This window comes from Acanthaster planci, linkage group LG21 (assembly GCF_054643075.1).
Source record: "Acanthaster planci isolate LZ-2023a linkage group LG21, COTS_SCS, whole genome shotgun sequence".
NCBI lineage: Eukaryota > Metazoa > Echinodermata > Asteroidea > Valvatida > Acanthasteridae > Acanthaster > Acanthaster planci.
The window spans coordinates 6,314,668-6,330,716 of record NC_141797.1 but is presented as its reverse complement, the minus strand read 5'-3'; the positions used below and the strand labels follow the sequence as shown (position 1 = coordinate 6,330,716).

Genomic DNA, 16,049 nt, shown 5'->3' with positions numbered 1-16,049 from the left:
TCCAGCCTCGCTTGACCACTAAGGCCACCTGCCAAATTGCAAATTCTCGGTTTGTGGCCCTCTGCACGCTTTGATTTACACGGTGAAAAGGCTGATTGTTCAGTGGCATGAGGCTCTACTCACGCTTCCACTTTCCCGTTGCCTCTTTTCAAAGTGGGGACTATTGTGAAGCTGGTGATTATGATGCAAATTCAGCCTTTCCATTTCTTGGCAACACACAAAGGCCAATCACCATATATACAAGAACCAGGGGTATGCCTTCTTTCACCGTGTTCGCTCGAGTGTGGGCCGAGAATAATAGAGGGATCTCATTTTTTACGGCGGCTCTTACCGCTTCCCGATGAGAAGGGGTTAAGTGTTGTCGTTGGACATGGACCTTTCAAACAGAAATCACCATTTTCTCCAAATCGATGCCGCACTAAAGAGTTGGCTTGGCTTGGTTTGGTTCAAAACACAGGACACCGAAGCCCCGCACATGGAACATCACCTCCCCCAGACAGGGGGCTCAGCGCGCCCCACGCACAAGGATCAACAGTGCCCCTGGGGGCGCCGAAGCCAGACCCCTGGGGGACCAGCGCAGGGCCCTGGCCAGCACCTCCTCAGCTTCCCATGGGGCAGAGGAGGCGGAGACACGCCCACGCAGGATGAGCTCACGAGGGAAGGTGAAATGATCCGGGGTGACTGAGAATTAACCAGTGAGCCTTTTGAGTGAAGCGTTCATGAATCATTGGAAAGAAACCATTTTTCAATCATGCTTTAAAAGTCTTTAAGTTTAACAATTTTTTTCCTAAAAGAGTGGTCGATGCTCAAAGTAAAGATTCATATAACATGGTTAAAGCAATACATGTAACAAGATAAATTTAAGGTTCCCCAGTCTTTGCGTTAAACATGTAATACCAACATTGATAATTTCAGAAAAATTCAAGGACTCTCTTCCACGAACAAGTTCCTGTCTTGTACTGAGAATATGAATCATATAAATAACAATGAGCTACCATTGGCCAATCAGAAATAGAATTTGAAGCTCATTCACTCTGTATTGTCCAATCACGTTGACTGGGGCCTCTTCGACAAGACGTTGAAAACTTATTCCTTTTTGTCAACTTTTAGAAAACTATTTTTCTCAAAAAAAATTGCTTGTCTACAGGTACTCTGCATCCATGAATAAGAGGTGTGAGTGGCCCCTTAACCACTTCGGACCGGGGCATTTTTCAACGTTGAGGATGCTGGGCCGGCAAGACTATCATTTTTTCCGTTTTCAAAATCCTTCAACAATTCATCATTCCATTTAAAGGTCGTTTATAGCCGCACAGAGTAATCTTCAGGCTCTACTCTAAGTTGACAGGTGACCTTCATTGACTCCCGAATATTTCAGCCAGGCCTGCAGCCTTGTAAACAGAGCCCAGATTGTGCGGTGTTGTACAACTGTCTTTTGTTCACGAACCTGGCTCAGTGCACTGCTGACCTCTTTTCAATAGGGGCCAGATTAGCATGCAGCGGTGCTGTGTGGCTCATCGCTGCGGTGGTGGAGAGCTTTTGTCCCCGGTGGTAATCCGCTTGCTCTAAATACCCCAAACCCTGGTATACGGTTTCAAAATAACGCTGGATTATCACCACTTTTGAGAGTGAAAAATGCCGGTCATGCCCAGCAGCCTGGTCTTTTGTTCGGAGTACGGTCCTTTGTTACAGGGCCCTGTTTCCTTTGTCCGAGTTTGGAGACCCCGGCCACACATATAAACCATACGGCTCCGATTTCGGAGTCCCCGGCTGGTAGTGGTTAAAATTAAAGCTAAAAACGGCTAGCAAAAAGCTGAAATGTAAAAAGTTCCCATACTTTTGTGCAGACAAGGTGTACAAAAAAGCTGAAATTCAGGGTCAACATCTACTCACAGAAAAGCTGAAGTCAGATAAAAGCTAAATTCTCACACCCCTGATGAATAGAGCAGGTACATGTACTCAACAGTTCTGCTGAAAGAGCAATTATTTGACTGGTCCACTATCCCCTTCTTGTGTAATATTTGCAGCTTGTCAGTCATCAAATTCCATGGCACAGTGATGGTGTTGAAACAGTTCGGTTTTCCAGCCCTACAAAAACCAGGTTTCAGTTATGACAGATTAAATTATTAGCTTGTCCCACCACTCTTGTTAATAACTAGAGTTGACTGTTCCTCATAATGAGTACAAGTTTATTTTACTGGGTTATGATTTCTGTTTAACTAGTAAACCGTAGAGAGTATGTTTTGCTCAGTCTTTGTTTGAGCAGTTTCTTTACTGTGAATTGAACGCATTCTGGTAAAAATGTTAATTTTTCAACATTCTGGTTTTGCTAAGAGCTGAGGAATATTCACAAGTCAAATCTGGGTGGCAATGCATCCTCTTAAAATTTATTTCATTCAAAAGCTCTGTAGAGATGTAGAGTGTATTTCATTTTTCCACTTGGTTTACAAACTTGAAATAAATCCCACTACCCAAGAAATGTGTTTAACAAATACTACCCTCACCATGCTCACCAACAGAGATGTAATGGTTATGTAGTTATGTTTTATTTATCAGGTAATGAAAGTTTCCTCAAGACAGTAAACTTCCTCATTCAAAGTAGAGCATTCTTTCAGTTTAAATGGCAACTTCTTTGGTTATACTTCTCTCCATTTAATCGTGACATTTCACAAACACTTTGTTCTTTCATGGAAAATAACACCTTCTTGCATTGTGCAGTGTCTGAATATACCCGTGCCATGATTGTTTGTCCTAAAGCATGGTCCAGCTGCATTGCAAAAATGGAATGTTCCATTCTGCCGAAGACAGAATTGACCCAAGTTCCATCCATCCACAGTCACAAAATATGTCTACACTCACAGGTAATGCAGTGGATTTTTTACTGATTTATTCAGGCTTTGCATGGACCATTTTTTTTTCACATTCATGCAGTGTGAAAATCATTTCATCTGGTTACTGATAAAATGTTCCACTTATCTGGGCTTGGCCTTGTGAACGAAAGGGAAAATTCCTTAGGTCAAACGAAAAATAGCAGTGTTTCCGGGTACTCGCCCCAACCTAGAAAATCACACGAAACCTATATCTTTTTATTCGTCAAATCAATGAAATATAAAAAACTTACAGTGCATTGCCCTGAGCCTAAATTTCTGTACATCGCCCCGTACATTGTATTGTTTTAATTTTTTTCCCATGATGGATGGGTCTTTTGTGTTTGTATTTCAACAACTAGCTGTAATAGTGCTGATATGTAATATTGACGTGCACATGTACAGTATAAATCTGACACTGACTTAGTACCCGTTAAAAATATACCCCCCCCCAAAAAAATACAGACCATCATCCGACCCTAATTTTTGGCTATAAAAATTTTCAGTGAAAAAATACTTTACCCAACCAGCCACCCTAATTTATTTTTCAGTGTAATGGGAAACACAACTTAATTTTTGTTTGGCCTTGTGCAATTATCTTTCCACTGTTGCCATAAACATTTATTTTTGCACTGAGAAAATGGACACATTTATGATCATTGTGCAGAACCTCGGATGTGTCACGTGACGTATTGTCTAAAAACACCATCATGCTCTAAAAGTCGAAAAAAAAAAACATCCAGAGGCCTCCGTAGGTAATTTTTATTATGCACATGCACAAGTATTGAAACTGATTTCAACTTTTCTTGTGTTGCTTGGTTAGTCACCATTTCCTTCTTAAAATGAGCAAATAGTACGTTTCAAATTACACCGAGTTCTACTTCCACATGCAATCTGATAAAAATTTAACAACCCTAACCCCATAGGGTGTATGTAAAATCATTGAAATCAGAGGATTTGGGATTGTTAGGGATAGAGAGAGGTTTTTATTGCATAGTCACTGCAAAGCTGGTCAATTTCCAGCACCGATACAAAGTTTAGTTGACTTCACATACTTGTGTTTTGTAAGCCCCGACAGTTTCTTATGTCGAATGGAGAGAATACCGGCCTTTATGGTCATTGTGCTAGTGCTTCCTTGCACCAAATGGCCACAAACGTTGTGCAGTTCCTACAGGAAGGTTTGAGAGCTGTTTGTCAATGTCACACTTATCTCACAAACATTCGAAGCTGTCCCGGATTTCTGATGCTCTCCCATCCTCGTGACCATGATCCACCCAGAGTTCTAGCGGTACCAAGTCCTGAAGACCTTTCTGTTTTTACTTGGAACACTGCCAATTCCTTCTAGATCCTTAACTACAGTAGGCAACCAACAGCACAGTCGTTGCACTTTTCAAGGCATCATGCTCAATGTTGACAGGCTGGTCACTTACACCTTCCTGCAAAATACCCCCAAAAATCCCCCCGAATCCACAAATCTTCCTGATTTTGAAGGATCTGGTGGGTCGGGGTTATGTCGCGAGCAGTAGCAGCATTCCCAGCATCCCCGCGTCATTCAGCAGGATTGTCACCTGGTTCCAAAACTCCACTCGCTGCCGCTTCCAGTACGCAAAATCCAAGTCCACCGTCAGCGTGAAGACCAGCAGGAGGGCCAAGAGAACGCGGACGGACGTCTTGGCTTTGTACTGGGAGAGGAACATCATGCTGGAGAGCATGCTGGCACCGCAAAATGCCGAGACTGACACGATTCCTCCGGGGATGTGCTGGAGGAAGGCCTGCCGCTCCAGAGCCTCCCGGTTCACCTGATAGGCCAGGACGATGAAATACGAGGCAAGGAGGCTCCGCCCCAGGGGGTAGAGCCTGGCCAAGCGGTAGCGTCGACTCAGCTCCTCGTGGGTGCGGCTGGCCAGGATCAGGTAGGACCCAATCACGCCCACGTCTCGTGACATCATGCGGACCTTAGAATAAAATGTAATAATAATCAATATGACATGTTCCTTTACCTAGTCTGTGTTGTTAACAAGTCCATCACATATCGCTCAACAAGATCGGTCAACAGTAACTAGGTGAACAATGACAAAGGAATACTTTGTCACAAGTCCTTTAAATAGCTTGAGACTTAAATTAAGAGTTGGCTTGTGCTGGACTGGCAGTGTAGTAGGTGAATCCATCACAAGTCCCAGCAAGTCCTTTACAAGTCATTCAGTCCTCAACGAAGTCACTAGCTCAGTAGCAATTCAGAATGCTCTAGAACTACAGCAAGCCCTTATGACCAAATGTAATCACATCACAGAATGCAACCCAGCCACACTGAAGTACTCTATCAGGCCAACATTTTTTACTTGTTGGATTGTGAACCCACTGACTTCAAATAATGCAATTTTATTTTTAAACAAATAATGGACCAAATTCAATTCTTTTCTCCTCTGACCTCGGATCAGTAAACTGTCGGGCAAAAGTGGATCTCAGAGTTTTTTCCAATGAGCCAAATCTCATGCCCTGTTTGTGCTTGTAATAAAATTTTAAAAAGCTGGCCTAAAGGCATCCCACAAAGCATACATGTACACGGTTCATATGAAAATGGCAAATGCAAGCAGCCGTCACTGTTCAGGTGGAGAGATCAGATCCTGAGATCCGAATCTTACCATTAGCCACGGCTTGAATCGCAATGAGGGACTGGTGTGTGTGACTAGCGTCATGACGGTCATCTGTACGGCACACATCAGGGCAAACAGGGACCTCTGGGTGGCAAAGGACATCATGCTGCCCTCTAGCATCAGCAGAGCGACGTGGAGGTAGATGACCAGATGGGGATACCCTTCAGGCCTGCAGACAAAATAAAGGAGGAACATAACACTTGTTACTGGGTTATTCCAAGTCAGTTCAGTGAAGGATGTAATATTAGAATGGTCTCATTTCTGTCTCGAGAATCTGAACAGTGGTGGCACAGAACCTGACTAAGATTTGTGACAGTAAACAATTTTTAAGTCCCAAAAAACAGTCATGGGCATGTTAGTGCTTATTTAACATTTGACTTTAATGGGAGGGGTGATATCTGCCCTAACATTTTTCTAATATTTATGCAGTGCTTTTTTTCATGAGCAAAGCCTAAACGTAGGTGTGTTTCAGTCTTTGCAGTCATTTCGACACCACTTTTGTGAAAATCAAGCATAGGCCTACTCTTTTTCAGAGACAGGTCTGCCAAAAAGTAAACTTTTCCAATGCCATGCTCAACACACGCAGGCTGGCATGTGCTGGACCTCTGCTTCTAATGACTGTAAAAATAATACACTGAAATGTTATGTGTGCTAAAGAGTGTGAGACTCTAGGCTAGGCCTAAATCTGTTTGACAACAAAGAACTAGGCTAAAGTAATAAATAAACTTTTAAAAAATTAAAAAATAAAAATCAGGTGTTGGGAACATGGGAAAGGCAAGTTCTTTGGGGGCTGAGTCCACCCCCGCCCCAGCCGTAAACTGATCCAAATAGCGCAGCTCTTTCAACATGTTCAAGTTTCATGTCCATGAATGATGTCTGTTCTCACTGTATCAAACTTCCTTGAAGTTGAAGACGAAGTTTTCATTCCATCAACTGATCAATGATGCATTTTAATAATTTCCTCTTACCTGCCATTTCTCTCCCTTTCATTGCAGAGCAGAACAAATATAACAGCACTCAGAAAAGGGAATCTGGTCAAGACGAATGCACCCAATTTCTTCAAACTGCGAGAGACAGTCCCCCCACTGGGCGCCGCCATCTTGGTCCAATGGATTAGTCTGGCACTCCGCACTTGCTACAAATGCTAGGGCTAGGAAAGAGGGGGTGATTTGGTAGCAGACGTTGTTAAAGGGACTTGCTACTTCTTTTTCATGAAGTAGTTACCACAGAAACGGATTCGATATAAGCCAAATACTCGGATATTCTTGTGGTGTTCTGTTGTTATTCCTGATATTAGTGATTCTCTGTGGAGCATACGGTGCGTGTAGGAAATTACTCGGCAAGCTTAGAGCTACATTTAAACACCAATGCCCATGTCTAAATTATTCTGGCTACGACTAGCTCAATATGATAAGCGCGCGTACTTGAGGAAGCCGCTAAGTAGAGGCTGTATTAAGTCCCATAGACCTGTATGTTGCTGATACACCTGTATGTTGCTGCCAGCCGTAACCTATTAATTTTTATTGCCGGCAGTCCACACGTATCAGGTCTGGAAACCGACTCTTTACATCATAGTGATCTACAGGGCCGGGCTAGTAGGATCACTTGGAAGGTCAGTGAGTACGCTGCGACTTCGTGTTGTCGACAAGAAACCCCTCAAATTTTCTGAAGTTGCTCACTCTATTTGGCAACGAATCAATGAAAAGATGTGGGTGAGGCCAGAGGAAGTTCTGCTGGCAAATGCTTTGTGGTAAGTATTTTGCATGGTTATAAAACCGTAACAAGACAGCAGTGAAAAATCATGCTTCGACAGTGTTCTTGTCAGTGGCCATGATGGTGAGTTCTACATGTAGTTCTGTCTATCAATGATCTGATATTGGTTTTCTATGAATGATGACGACCCAAAACTTAATCTTGTTAAGTTCAAAGGGGTGGGGCCTGGTTTTAGTTTAGCTTCTTTAAAGAAACATTCTACGAAATCATGGGAATTGTGTGAGTCATGACTCACATGAGTGGGGACCCTGTCATGCCTACGGGATCAGGTCAACTCGGACCCAAACCAACTCGGACCCATTCCAAGATGGACCCATGCCAACTCGGACCCACGCCAACTCGGACCCAATACTGATTCGGACCTACGACCAACTCGGACCCACCCTGAGTCAACTCGGACCCAACCCCAGGAGCGTGATTAACTTGTTGCATGATAGCATGTACTCTCAATAACTGTTAGCTGTGTGATAGCTTGACCAATCACAACAAAGCACCTATCTTTCCTTTTGTTTTCCTGACCCTATCCAAATGAAAGCTGAGCTATGATTGGTCATTGGAATGGAAGCAAATTGGACCAATCACAGTGCAGCTTTCATCTATGGGTGACAGGAAAACAAAAGGAAAGGAATGGTACATGTACGTGTAAGTTGGCAAAATCAAAACAGCCCAAATGTGTTTATGGGAGTTTGTACATTGCTGTCTGAAAAGTTACCGTATATAAACCTTACAGTTCTGGAAGTACAGAACACCCCTAACGGAACATAAAGATCATCTTCCTATAGCTTATTAATGAGTCGTTCTAAGTATGATTGTGGCTTTGCAGTATTGATTATAATCAGGACTGCTTTTAGGCAGGCGCGTGGTAAAAGCATCTTAACTTGTATTTTCCTCTCTGCAGGATCACTGAGCGCGCCAATCCCTACTTCGTCCTGCAGCGTCGCAAGGGCCATGGGGGTGGAGGTCTGACATCACTGTTCATCGGCACGCTGGACTCGGTGTTAGACTCCAAGGCTCTGCCGTACCGCATCCTTCATCAGACCCCCAGCTCGGAAGTTAGCTACAGTACGTACATGTATGAACGCCCACGGGAAACTCATAAAGGCCGGTTCATGTACACGTACATACATGTACATGTTCTTCAGGCAAATGATAAGTGAAGTGAATTTGACATCGCACTATGTTTGTCAGATTTCACCTTTGTTGAAATGTGTTTACCTTTTGTAAATCTGATGTCAAAAACTTGTATTCTTGCTTGCCTTCCTGCTGAGGGTCCACCAGCCTTGAGGCTGCAACTTGCAACTACCCTGTGTGATCAAATAATTGTTTCCGGTTCTTATAAACTCAAAAAGCAGAAGTTGCCTTTCCTGAGATCCTCAAAGGATGACACTAATGCGTCCTTTCAATACCTTCCACCCACGTACTGTATAGAGGGTTTGCATGGCTGCCATCTTGTAGGCTAGTGCTTTTGTTCCACAAGGTGTGTACATACATGTACATGTAGGAGATTTCCCTATGGAACTAAATAACTGCCCTGCAAGATGGCTACCCCGCAAAGCCTCAATACATTTCAATCGCTGCAAATTTGAGTTTGTCGTGTCTGCTGCATTGTTCCACATGTGCCTAGTGTGAATTTTTACGTTCAAGACATTGTTAGCTGTTTTTTCACCTTTGGTGAGGAGGATTCAGGACTGTGACAAGTACAAAAAACCGTATTACAGCCTTTATCCGATACTTCAGCACGCTTTTCTTGAAACTACGGTAAGAGAAGTTTTCAGTGACCCAAAGTTGAAAAGTAACAATTCCTTGTCTTTAATGTTGGCATTCATATGAAAGTTTACTAGAGCATGTACAGAAATGGCATGTACATGTATGTGGGTAATTCCAGGAATTAGGGTTCCAAAAGTGTGATATTTTTGTGTCCCTGTTTACATCTGACCTTTGTTTTTTGACATGGAAATATCACCGGAATCGATTTCAAACTACATATATTACTATTTGTTTGGCAGGTACAGTACATGTAATTTGCATGAATTCATCACTCTTGGAAATTAAATTAGAAAATATCTACTGAACTTACAAAATCATATGTCAGATGTGAAAGGGCCACAAAAAAACCCAAAAAAACTGGACCCCTAAATTCTGTAATTACCCATGGGCTCATACAATGTAGTCGCACGCGCATGGAGATTTGTACTGCTACGTCATACATGTATATTGAAACAACTTTGCCAACCAGTGGTAGTAATGTGCATGCGCCTGTGCTTAGTTTATGGGGAAAGGTCCTTTGGGAGCCCGTAATTTCTATTTTTTGGTAAATACAATGTACCTGCATGTACATTTACTTGCTGTGGTACTGATGCAATAGAGACCATTAGAAATAGTGAGTGTACTGTACATGTACAGGTGTATAGTACAGTACATGGTTGCAGCTTAGAAAAAAATTGTTACAGTGTAGATACCGCTGAATGACAGCTTCATGTCATTATTTTATCCTACAGATGTATGTAAGCAATGTTTACTTCACATGCTTGCTTATAAATACACGTAGGTTTTTGAAATAACTGCACCAATGAGTCATGTAACCACCCAGTCTTTACAAAATGTATCCCATGTCTGCACCATTACAAATGGTCCCTACTCCTGAACGTGCCCGTGTACACATACACCTGTACATTGTCATTGAAGCTTTGTTTTCGGTCCCAACCATGACTACAGCTGTCGCCACCGCCGTCCATAAGAGGGAAATCTTTGTGCACTGGGAATGGCTGGAGCAGAACCTCATGGAAACATTAGGTGAGTTATGGCTGTGCTACAATTGACGCGGATGTGGCTAGGAGTTACATGAACGTCTGTGGAAGCCACTGGCTGAAGCCACTCCTAGCCATGGCTTCAGGTGATACACACTGTCCCAAGCAGTCTTGGCATGTTTGCAGCAAAATTTGAAGCAAAAGCCAGCTGGCCGAGTGGTCAAGATGTCTGCACTGTAAGTAAGGGGCCTGGATTCAAGTCCAAAATGAGCGATTTGAGGCAGTACAAGTTATAAAGTGTGAACTCGACATGCATCCTGCACAAGTTAGTGAACACTGGTGATAACGTCTTTTGCAATTCTATTGCAGGCACCTTTGAGGCCGAAGAGGACATCACAGAGTTTGTCAAGTGTAAAATCGAAAGTCTTGTGGCCGTGATTGAAACGGCAGATGAGGGCCCAAAGGAAGGTAGGCATAACAGTGCCTTTCCTAGCACGGTTAAAGGAGATATACTATATATTGACTGGCCTGAGGGGGGATATAACTGGAGGAATTGCAATCGCTGTAAAAAAGAACAGCAGTCAATGAAATGGCAAGACAAGAGCACAAGGCAAGATGGTGACAAAGTCCTGCCAAATGCCAAAGGTTGTGAACATACATAATATGTGACGCGAGCATATCATGGGGGAATAATAGGTTCTAGAAATGGTGACCGGCATGGGAGACGAGCGTTCCTTGGCAGTTTTTTATTCTGGTTGGCTAAAGTGTGGTCACACGGGGGATCACCGGTTGGCAAGTCTGTGCCTCTCTTGGTCCTGTCAGTGACCAAAAGATGGTCCAGTTTTCCTTTGGCTTTTGACCTAGAGAAATACCATCAAGCCTCTTGTCATCATACCCTTTGGGATATAGACATGCACTAGTGACCTCATTGCCAGTCAATATATCTACACTGTTACATATCAAGCTTTTTAATAGGCAAGGAAAATATTGACCAGTTTCATAGGTGATATAATTGCATGTATGTTGTATTTGTTTTTTTGCAAATTATTCAAGAAGCTCCATAGAGTCTGTGACACATTTAGGGCTATTTGTTTCCTGAGGGTAATACTGTGTTTATATTCTTACCTTCAAAACTATTTTGCAACTTGCAGTTGATGAGGAAAGCAAAGCCTTCAAGTCTGCGTGTGAAAAGTGGCACCGGCTCTTCAAAGTGCCAGAGGACGAGAAGCTTGTCAACTGTAAGTTTGTCAAACAATTTGCCTTATCTGTCTTATGCCGACTGTTCTTCAACCATTTTCTCCGTCATGTCAGCCTCTGTGTGAGTCTTGTCTCCCGCCTCTCTCAACAGACTACTCCTGCAGTTACTGGAAGGGTAAGGTTCCCCGGCAGGGCTGGATGTATCTCAGCGTCAACCATCTCTACTTCTACTCGTTTCTGATGGGCACAGAGGCAAGACTATCCATACGATGGACAGATGTCACGGTACGAATTACAAGTTGCTGTTTAGTGTAATTTGTACACGGGGAGTCAGGTTGGCAAGGTAGTTCTTTCCTCGCCTTCCACCCCTGTGGTCCCAGGTTCGATTCCCGGCCCGTCCACATATGGATTGGGTGTTCAGGCCCTACCTGACTCCGTAGGTTTTACCTAGAACATTCCTCTGGGGTTTTCCTCCTACCTCTAAAACTGTAACTGCTTCTTACTGTCTCCTCTTTACTGATTTTGGTGAATGTGGTTCGTTTGGCGGCTGCCCGAGGCGTCCTTGTATGCCATCGGCTCAACCATGTTTGAATGTGTTCATTGTTCCACGCTTAATGTCTTCATTGTACAGCGCATTTGAACATATCTTTATGAAATTTGCGCTTTATGAATGAATAAATTATTATTATTATTACACTGCAAAATGAATAAGCGTTAACTAATTACACTGTTATTTAACACTTAGCATGTGCCATGAATCGCATGGTCTAGCAACGTTTCTTTAACCCTCCTATGGCGTAACAGCACAGATATGCATGAATTCCTACAGTCACTCTTCTGCATGTGTTTTCTATGTGGAACACAAATATGCACAGGTTCAATGTGCATACAGTCGGTTGCTGTGTCCTCTTCACTGCAGTTGGTTTACTGCACAATTTATGCACATAAAACAGTGAGGCACAGTTGTTGGACAGCACAAAAGTGCAATCTGATATTCCTGTGTTGGATAGTTGGTGCAGAGTACAAAATGACACAGCTGTGCATCGTGTTCAGCAGAGTAATTGACCCAAAGAGTCACTTCAGCATAGGAGGGTTTAAGGTGTAATCAAAGCACCTACCCCCCCCCCCAAAAAACAGGCCATTTTCAAATGGATGTATACTGCCGACCAATGAAATTCATCAATTTTTCATGTCCGTAACATCACCGTCTCATATTAGAGTCATAAGCTTGTGTAACACTGTTACCCCACATTACCATTTGTGAGCAAGAGGCAACCATGCCAGGTATTAATATATCTGACACACGATTGGACATGTAGCATTGGAATAGTTGTCTGTCAACTGCCAAGAAAGATTACAAGACTGCGTGTCAATTTTCAGCCATACTTTTTCAATCAAAGACCTTTGTTACTGTCTGACCCCCCATACCATCATACCCAATATTTTGGAAGGTAATATGTGACCCGCTCTGCAAAAGAGGGTAATAAGTTGTGCAATTCCAAAATATAATATGGCCTGTTCTATTTGGAGAGGGCAAAATGTCTTCAAAAATGTGATTTTTGTGTTTTCAGAATTAGGGTACTGATACAATACTGATCAATACAGATGAAAAATTGATCGTGTTTCCAAGTGCTACACTTTCTGAGCTTTTTCTCGAAAAGTGCTTTTATTGAATTCGAAAGTGTGGATATACAAATGTCTAAATACCTCTGGAATGCAGCGCACTCTAGGGGTCATTCCTTTATCTAATTGTAGCTTTTGACGTACTCAATCCAGCCATGTCAAAAACTGATAACCTGAATCTGGCAACTTATTATCCATTTTTCTAAACCGGTCACATATAAGGATCTATTCACTAGTGTGAAATATTTGGGGTACGTAAAAAAGATGGGGTGTTAAGTTTCTGGAAGCAACACTTGCCTGCTCAAGTTGTTGCCTGTCCAAAGTTGTTTTGCCAGTCCACATGTCAAAAATAGTGTCTATCAATTATTATTTTGCCTGTCCAAAACTCTGTATACCAGTTCTCATAACAGGTACATGTACATGTAGATAGATGTATGGCATTAGATGAAACACTATTTCACTGTTGTTTTCCTTGACACTTCTTCTGTCGCCATTTCACGAGCAGCACCTGGAGAAGAGCAACGCCGTCATCTTCCCAGAGAGCATCAAGCTGTCGACGCGGGACCAGGACTATTACTTCTCCATGTTCGTCCGCCCCATCGAGACCTTCAGTCTGATGGAGCAGCTGGCCAACCTGGCCATGAGGCAGCTGCTGTCGGAGGAGGGCTTCGAACAGGACAAGGACCTCCCGCCGATAACCAAAATCAGGTAATGGAGGCTCAAGTGCTTCACTACTCCTTGACAAGTATGGTGCACTAGTTATGCCAAAGGTTGTCTCAAGTACTATCCAAAGTATCATACACATCAGTGTTGGTGTCAAGTCCATCACAAGTCTCCTCGAATAACTGACGGGGTGAACAGTGACAAAAAATCCTTTTGTCACAGCTCATTTGAATAGCTTGTTATTTGGCTGAAGACTGGGTGATTTTGTGATGGACTTGCTGGGACTTGTGATAGACTTGAATACAACACCGATACACGTCTCCTCTGTCAACTACACTGTTTTTGTGAATGGCACCTATTTTACTTGAGCCGAGTGACTCATACAAGGTGGGGGGAACCTGGATCATTATCATTTCAGTAAAAAGAAGAAGAAAGTCTCGTCTCTGAAGAGAGATCTGGATGCCAGGCTTCGGAGTGAAGCCTACAGGTGGGTGAACAAAAAAAATTTAAGAGTTTCGTTTGAAAAGCCCAATGACGCCAATTCCACAAACATCTAATCAAATTAATGAATTTTGTTTGAATAATTTAAATTCTTTAGGAATTAAAGCATTGAAATATTATTAAGAGAAGACATGAACAGGCTACATTTTGCACAAATTAATTGATTTCCTGTTTAAGTGTATTTTTAGCATATTTAGAAAAAAAAGTGGAATATAAATTTGTTTTGTCTTTCAAACTCGTCATTTGGACAGCCTCAAAGACCCAGGACTGAATGTCCAAAATCTGACACATCTTCACATCGGTAGTTCCTCAGATTTGATCTCACGAAAGTCCATAACCTGCACAACAAAAAATGTAACTTTCAATAATCTAAATTTTGCTTAAAGTTTACAGCTTCACTGAATGGTAGCAAATGTCTCGGTTTTGGTTTTCACTCAATCACTGCAAATGTCTTGCTGTTGGTTTTATGGGTTTTTTTAGTGATTGAGGTAACCCATTTTCAACCCCAATCTAATGCACCATAGAAATGCACCTGTAACCGAGACATTTGTCCACACCTCTCCCAACAGGCAGGTGTTCCGTCTTCCAACCTCGGAGAAGCTCGACGGTCACGTCCCCTGCACCCTCTGGACACCCTACAACAAGACCCACGTCAACGGCATCCTCTACCTGTCACGTAACTACATGTGCTTTGCCAGCCGAGTAAGTGCTCAACCCCAGCAGTCTTTAAGGCTGTGCCCAATATACATGTACCTGGCTCATAACTCTGTCAATGGAAGCCACTAATGAGCGGCCGTGGCTCTGTCCCATAGCTGTATGTGTAATGGCAAGATGTAGCCAGAGTGACTGAAATGCTGCCATCTTTTGGGGTGAATGAGGATTTTGTAGGGATGCTATTTTTGGGGTTACAACAAATTTAAATTCAAACCTAGTGTTGCTGTAATCTCAGAAATTCATTTTATTAACAGTTGTGGTTGAAATAAAGGAATAAATACGTACTTGGCCAGTCTTAAATTTGCGTTTAAGACCAGCACAGGAGAATGGACCCAACTAATGCCCTAGCCACACCCATTGATAAATAGATGATGTTTCCAACGATTTTGTTCTAGAATTTTACTTCCATTTGCCCGAAAGCCAGGTCCATTTTATGGAATATTCCTTGTGCAAATTGTTCAATTGGCACGTGTTGCAAGCCGCATGCACACAGACCCATGACCAAACAATACTGATTACACTGTCTTGTATCAAATGTTAATGTACGATCAAGTTGTACGTTGTTGAATAGGGAGACTGAGATATTCATGAATTTGATATAAAGTTGAACTGATGGTGTCTAATTTTATTTTTTTCAAAATTAGCCAATCGTTGGCAACCGGTCCTCTCATTGTTGTAGTCAAGTGCGTTGCAAGTCTCTCCGCGAGTCCAGTCACAAGCCTGTTCAAGACCAGTCTTTAAATAACACGACCAATGATTTTGGTCCCAGTTCAGTTGAATAACTTGTGACCCGGCTGAAGACTGGATGACTTGTGATGGTCTCGCAGGGACTTTTGATGGACCCAACATTGACAATGCTGCCTCATCACCACTTGCGACTCTGGGTCCAAGCAGACATGCACCGTACTGTTCTTGATGGGTATTAAAAATAAACGTCGAGAAAAACGAAAGCATATCCTCTATTGGGACACAGGATCAGCACCATCCACACTTTTGACAGTTGTCACGACGAAACATGCATCGCTGTTCTCTTTTTCATTTTTTTCTGTGATCACTTGCAGCTCAAGAATCTTGTGTACGTCGTGATCCCAATGCGTGAAGTCACGGTCATCGAAAAGGTGGAGAATTCATCGGTGATCCAGAACGGACTGCACGTGTCGACAAGGTCAAAGGTAACCCCTGATCTCCATAAGTCCTCACAGCCCTGAATCCCCCCGCCACAGATGAAAGGAATTGATGACGGTTAGGGTTAACATCTAGTGAGTCAAGTCCTAAAGTTGTCCTTTTGAAGTGTTGTTAGGCCTACATGAATT

General features: G+C 42.7%; 3 protein-coding genes across 5 annotated transcripts in view; 2 read left to right on the top strand and 1 right to left on the bottom strand.

Moving 5' to 3' along the window:
- LOC110987473 (condensin-2 complex subunit D3-L-like) overlaps positions 1 to 2,723 on the top strand; it is a 36,555-nt gene extending 33,832 nt beyond the window's left edge. Inside the window, exon 33 of the mRNA XM_022250220.2 lies at positions 458 to 2,723. Coding sequence (XP_022105912.2) covers positions 458 to 671 — 214 coding nt within the window. The 3' untranslated portion in view covers positions 672 to 2,723. The remainder of the gene's footprint in view (positions 1 to 457) is intronic.
- tmem101 (transmembrane protein 101) lies at positions 2,522 to 6,882 on the bottom strand. The gene is made up of 3 exons (XM_022250224.2): positions 6,487 to 6,882; positions 5,507 to 5,687; positions 2,522 to 4,819 (listed from the first exon to the last, which is right to left on the bottom strand). The coding sequence occupies exons 1-3, from the start codon at positions 6,615 to 6,617 to the stop codon at positions 4,373 to 4,375; spliced, it is 759 nt and encodes a 252-aa protein (XP_022105916.2). The 5' UTR covers positions 6,618 to 6,882; the 3' UTR covers positions 2,522 to 4,372.
- A 116-nt stretch (positions 6,883 to 6,998) lies between these two features.
- LOC110987474 (TBC1 domain family member 9-like) overlaps positions 6,999 to 16,049 on the top strand; it is a 33,259-nt gene continuing 24,208 nt past the window's right edge. Inside the window, exons 1-10 of one of the 3 annotated variants that reach the window (XM_087131316.1) lie at positions 6,999 to 7,268; positions 8,190 to 8,353; positions 10,007 to 10,084; positions 10,408 to 10,506; positions 11,190 to 11,276; positions 11,387 to 11,520; positions 13,364 to 13,566; positions 13,940 to 14,008; positions 14,592 to 14,724; positions 15,798 to 15,908. In XM_087131316.1, coding sequence (XP_086987442.1) covers positions 7,225 to 7,268; positions 8,190 to 8,353; positions 10,007 to 10,084; positions 10,408 to 10,506; positions 11,190 to 11,276; positions 11,387 to 11,520; positions 13,364 to 13,566; positions 13,940 to 14,008; positions 14,592 to 14,724; positions 15,798 to 15,908 — 1,122 coding nt within the window. In that variant the 5' untranslated portion in view covers positions 6,999 to 7,224. The remainder of the gene's footprint in view (positions 7,269 to 8,189; positions 8,354 to 10,006; positions 10,085 to 10,407; positions 10,507 to 11,189; positions 11,277 to 11,386; positions 11,521 to 13,363; positions 13,567 to 13,939; positions 14,009 to 14,591; positions 14,725 to 15,797; positions 15,909 to 16,049) is intronic. The other 2 variants (XM_087131317.1, XM_087131318.1) reach the window with 2 other exon arrangements.

What these genes read in the sequence shown, in the direction of transcription:
- tmem101 (XM_022250224.2), bottom strand. Translation starts at nt 6,617, where the DNA reads ATGGCGGCGCCCAGTGGGGGGACTGTCTCTCGCAGTTTGAAGAAATTG. An exon ending in GAAAGGGAGAGAAATGGCAG is followed by an intron (nt 5,688 to 6,486) that starts GTAAGAGGAAAT and finishes TTTTGTCTGCAG; the next exon opens with GCCTGAAGGGTATCCCCATC. An exon ending in GATTCAAGCCGTGGCTAATG is followed by an intron (nt 4,820 to 5,506) that starts GTAAGATTCGGA and finishes TTTTATTCTAAG; the next exon opens with GTCCGCATGATGTCACGAGA.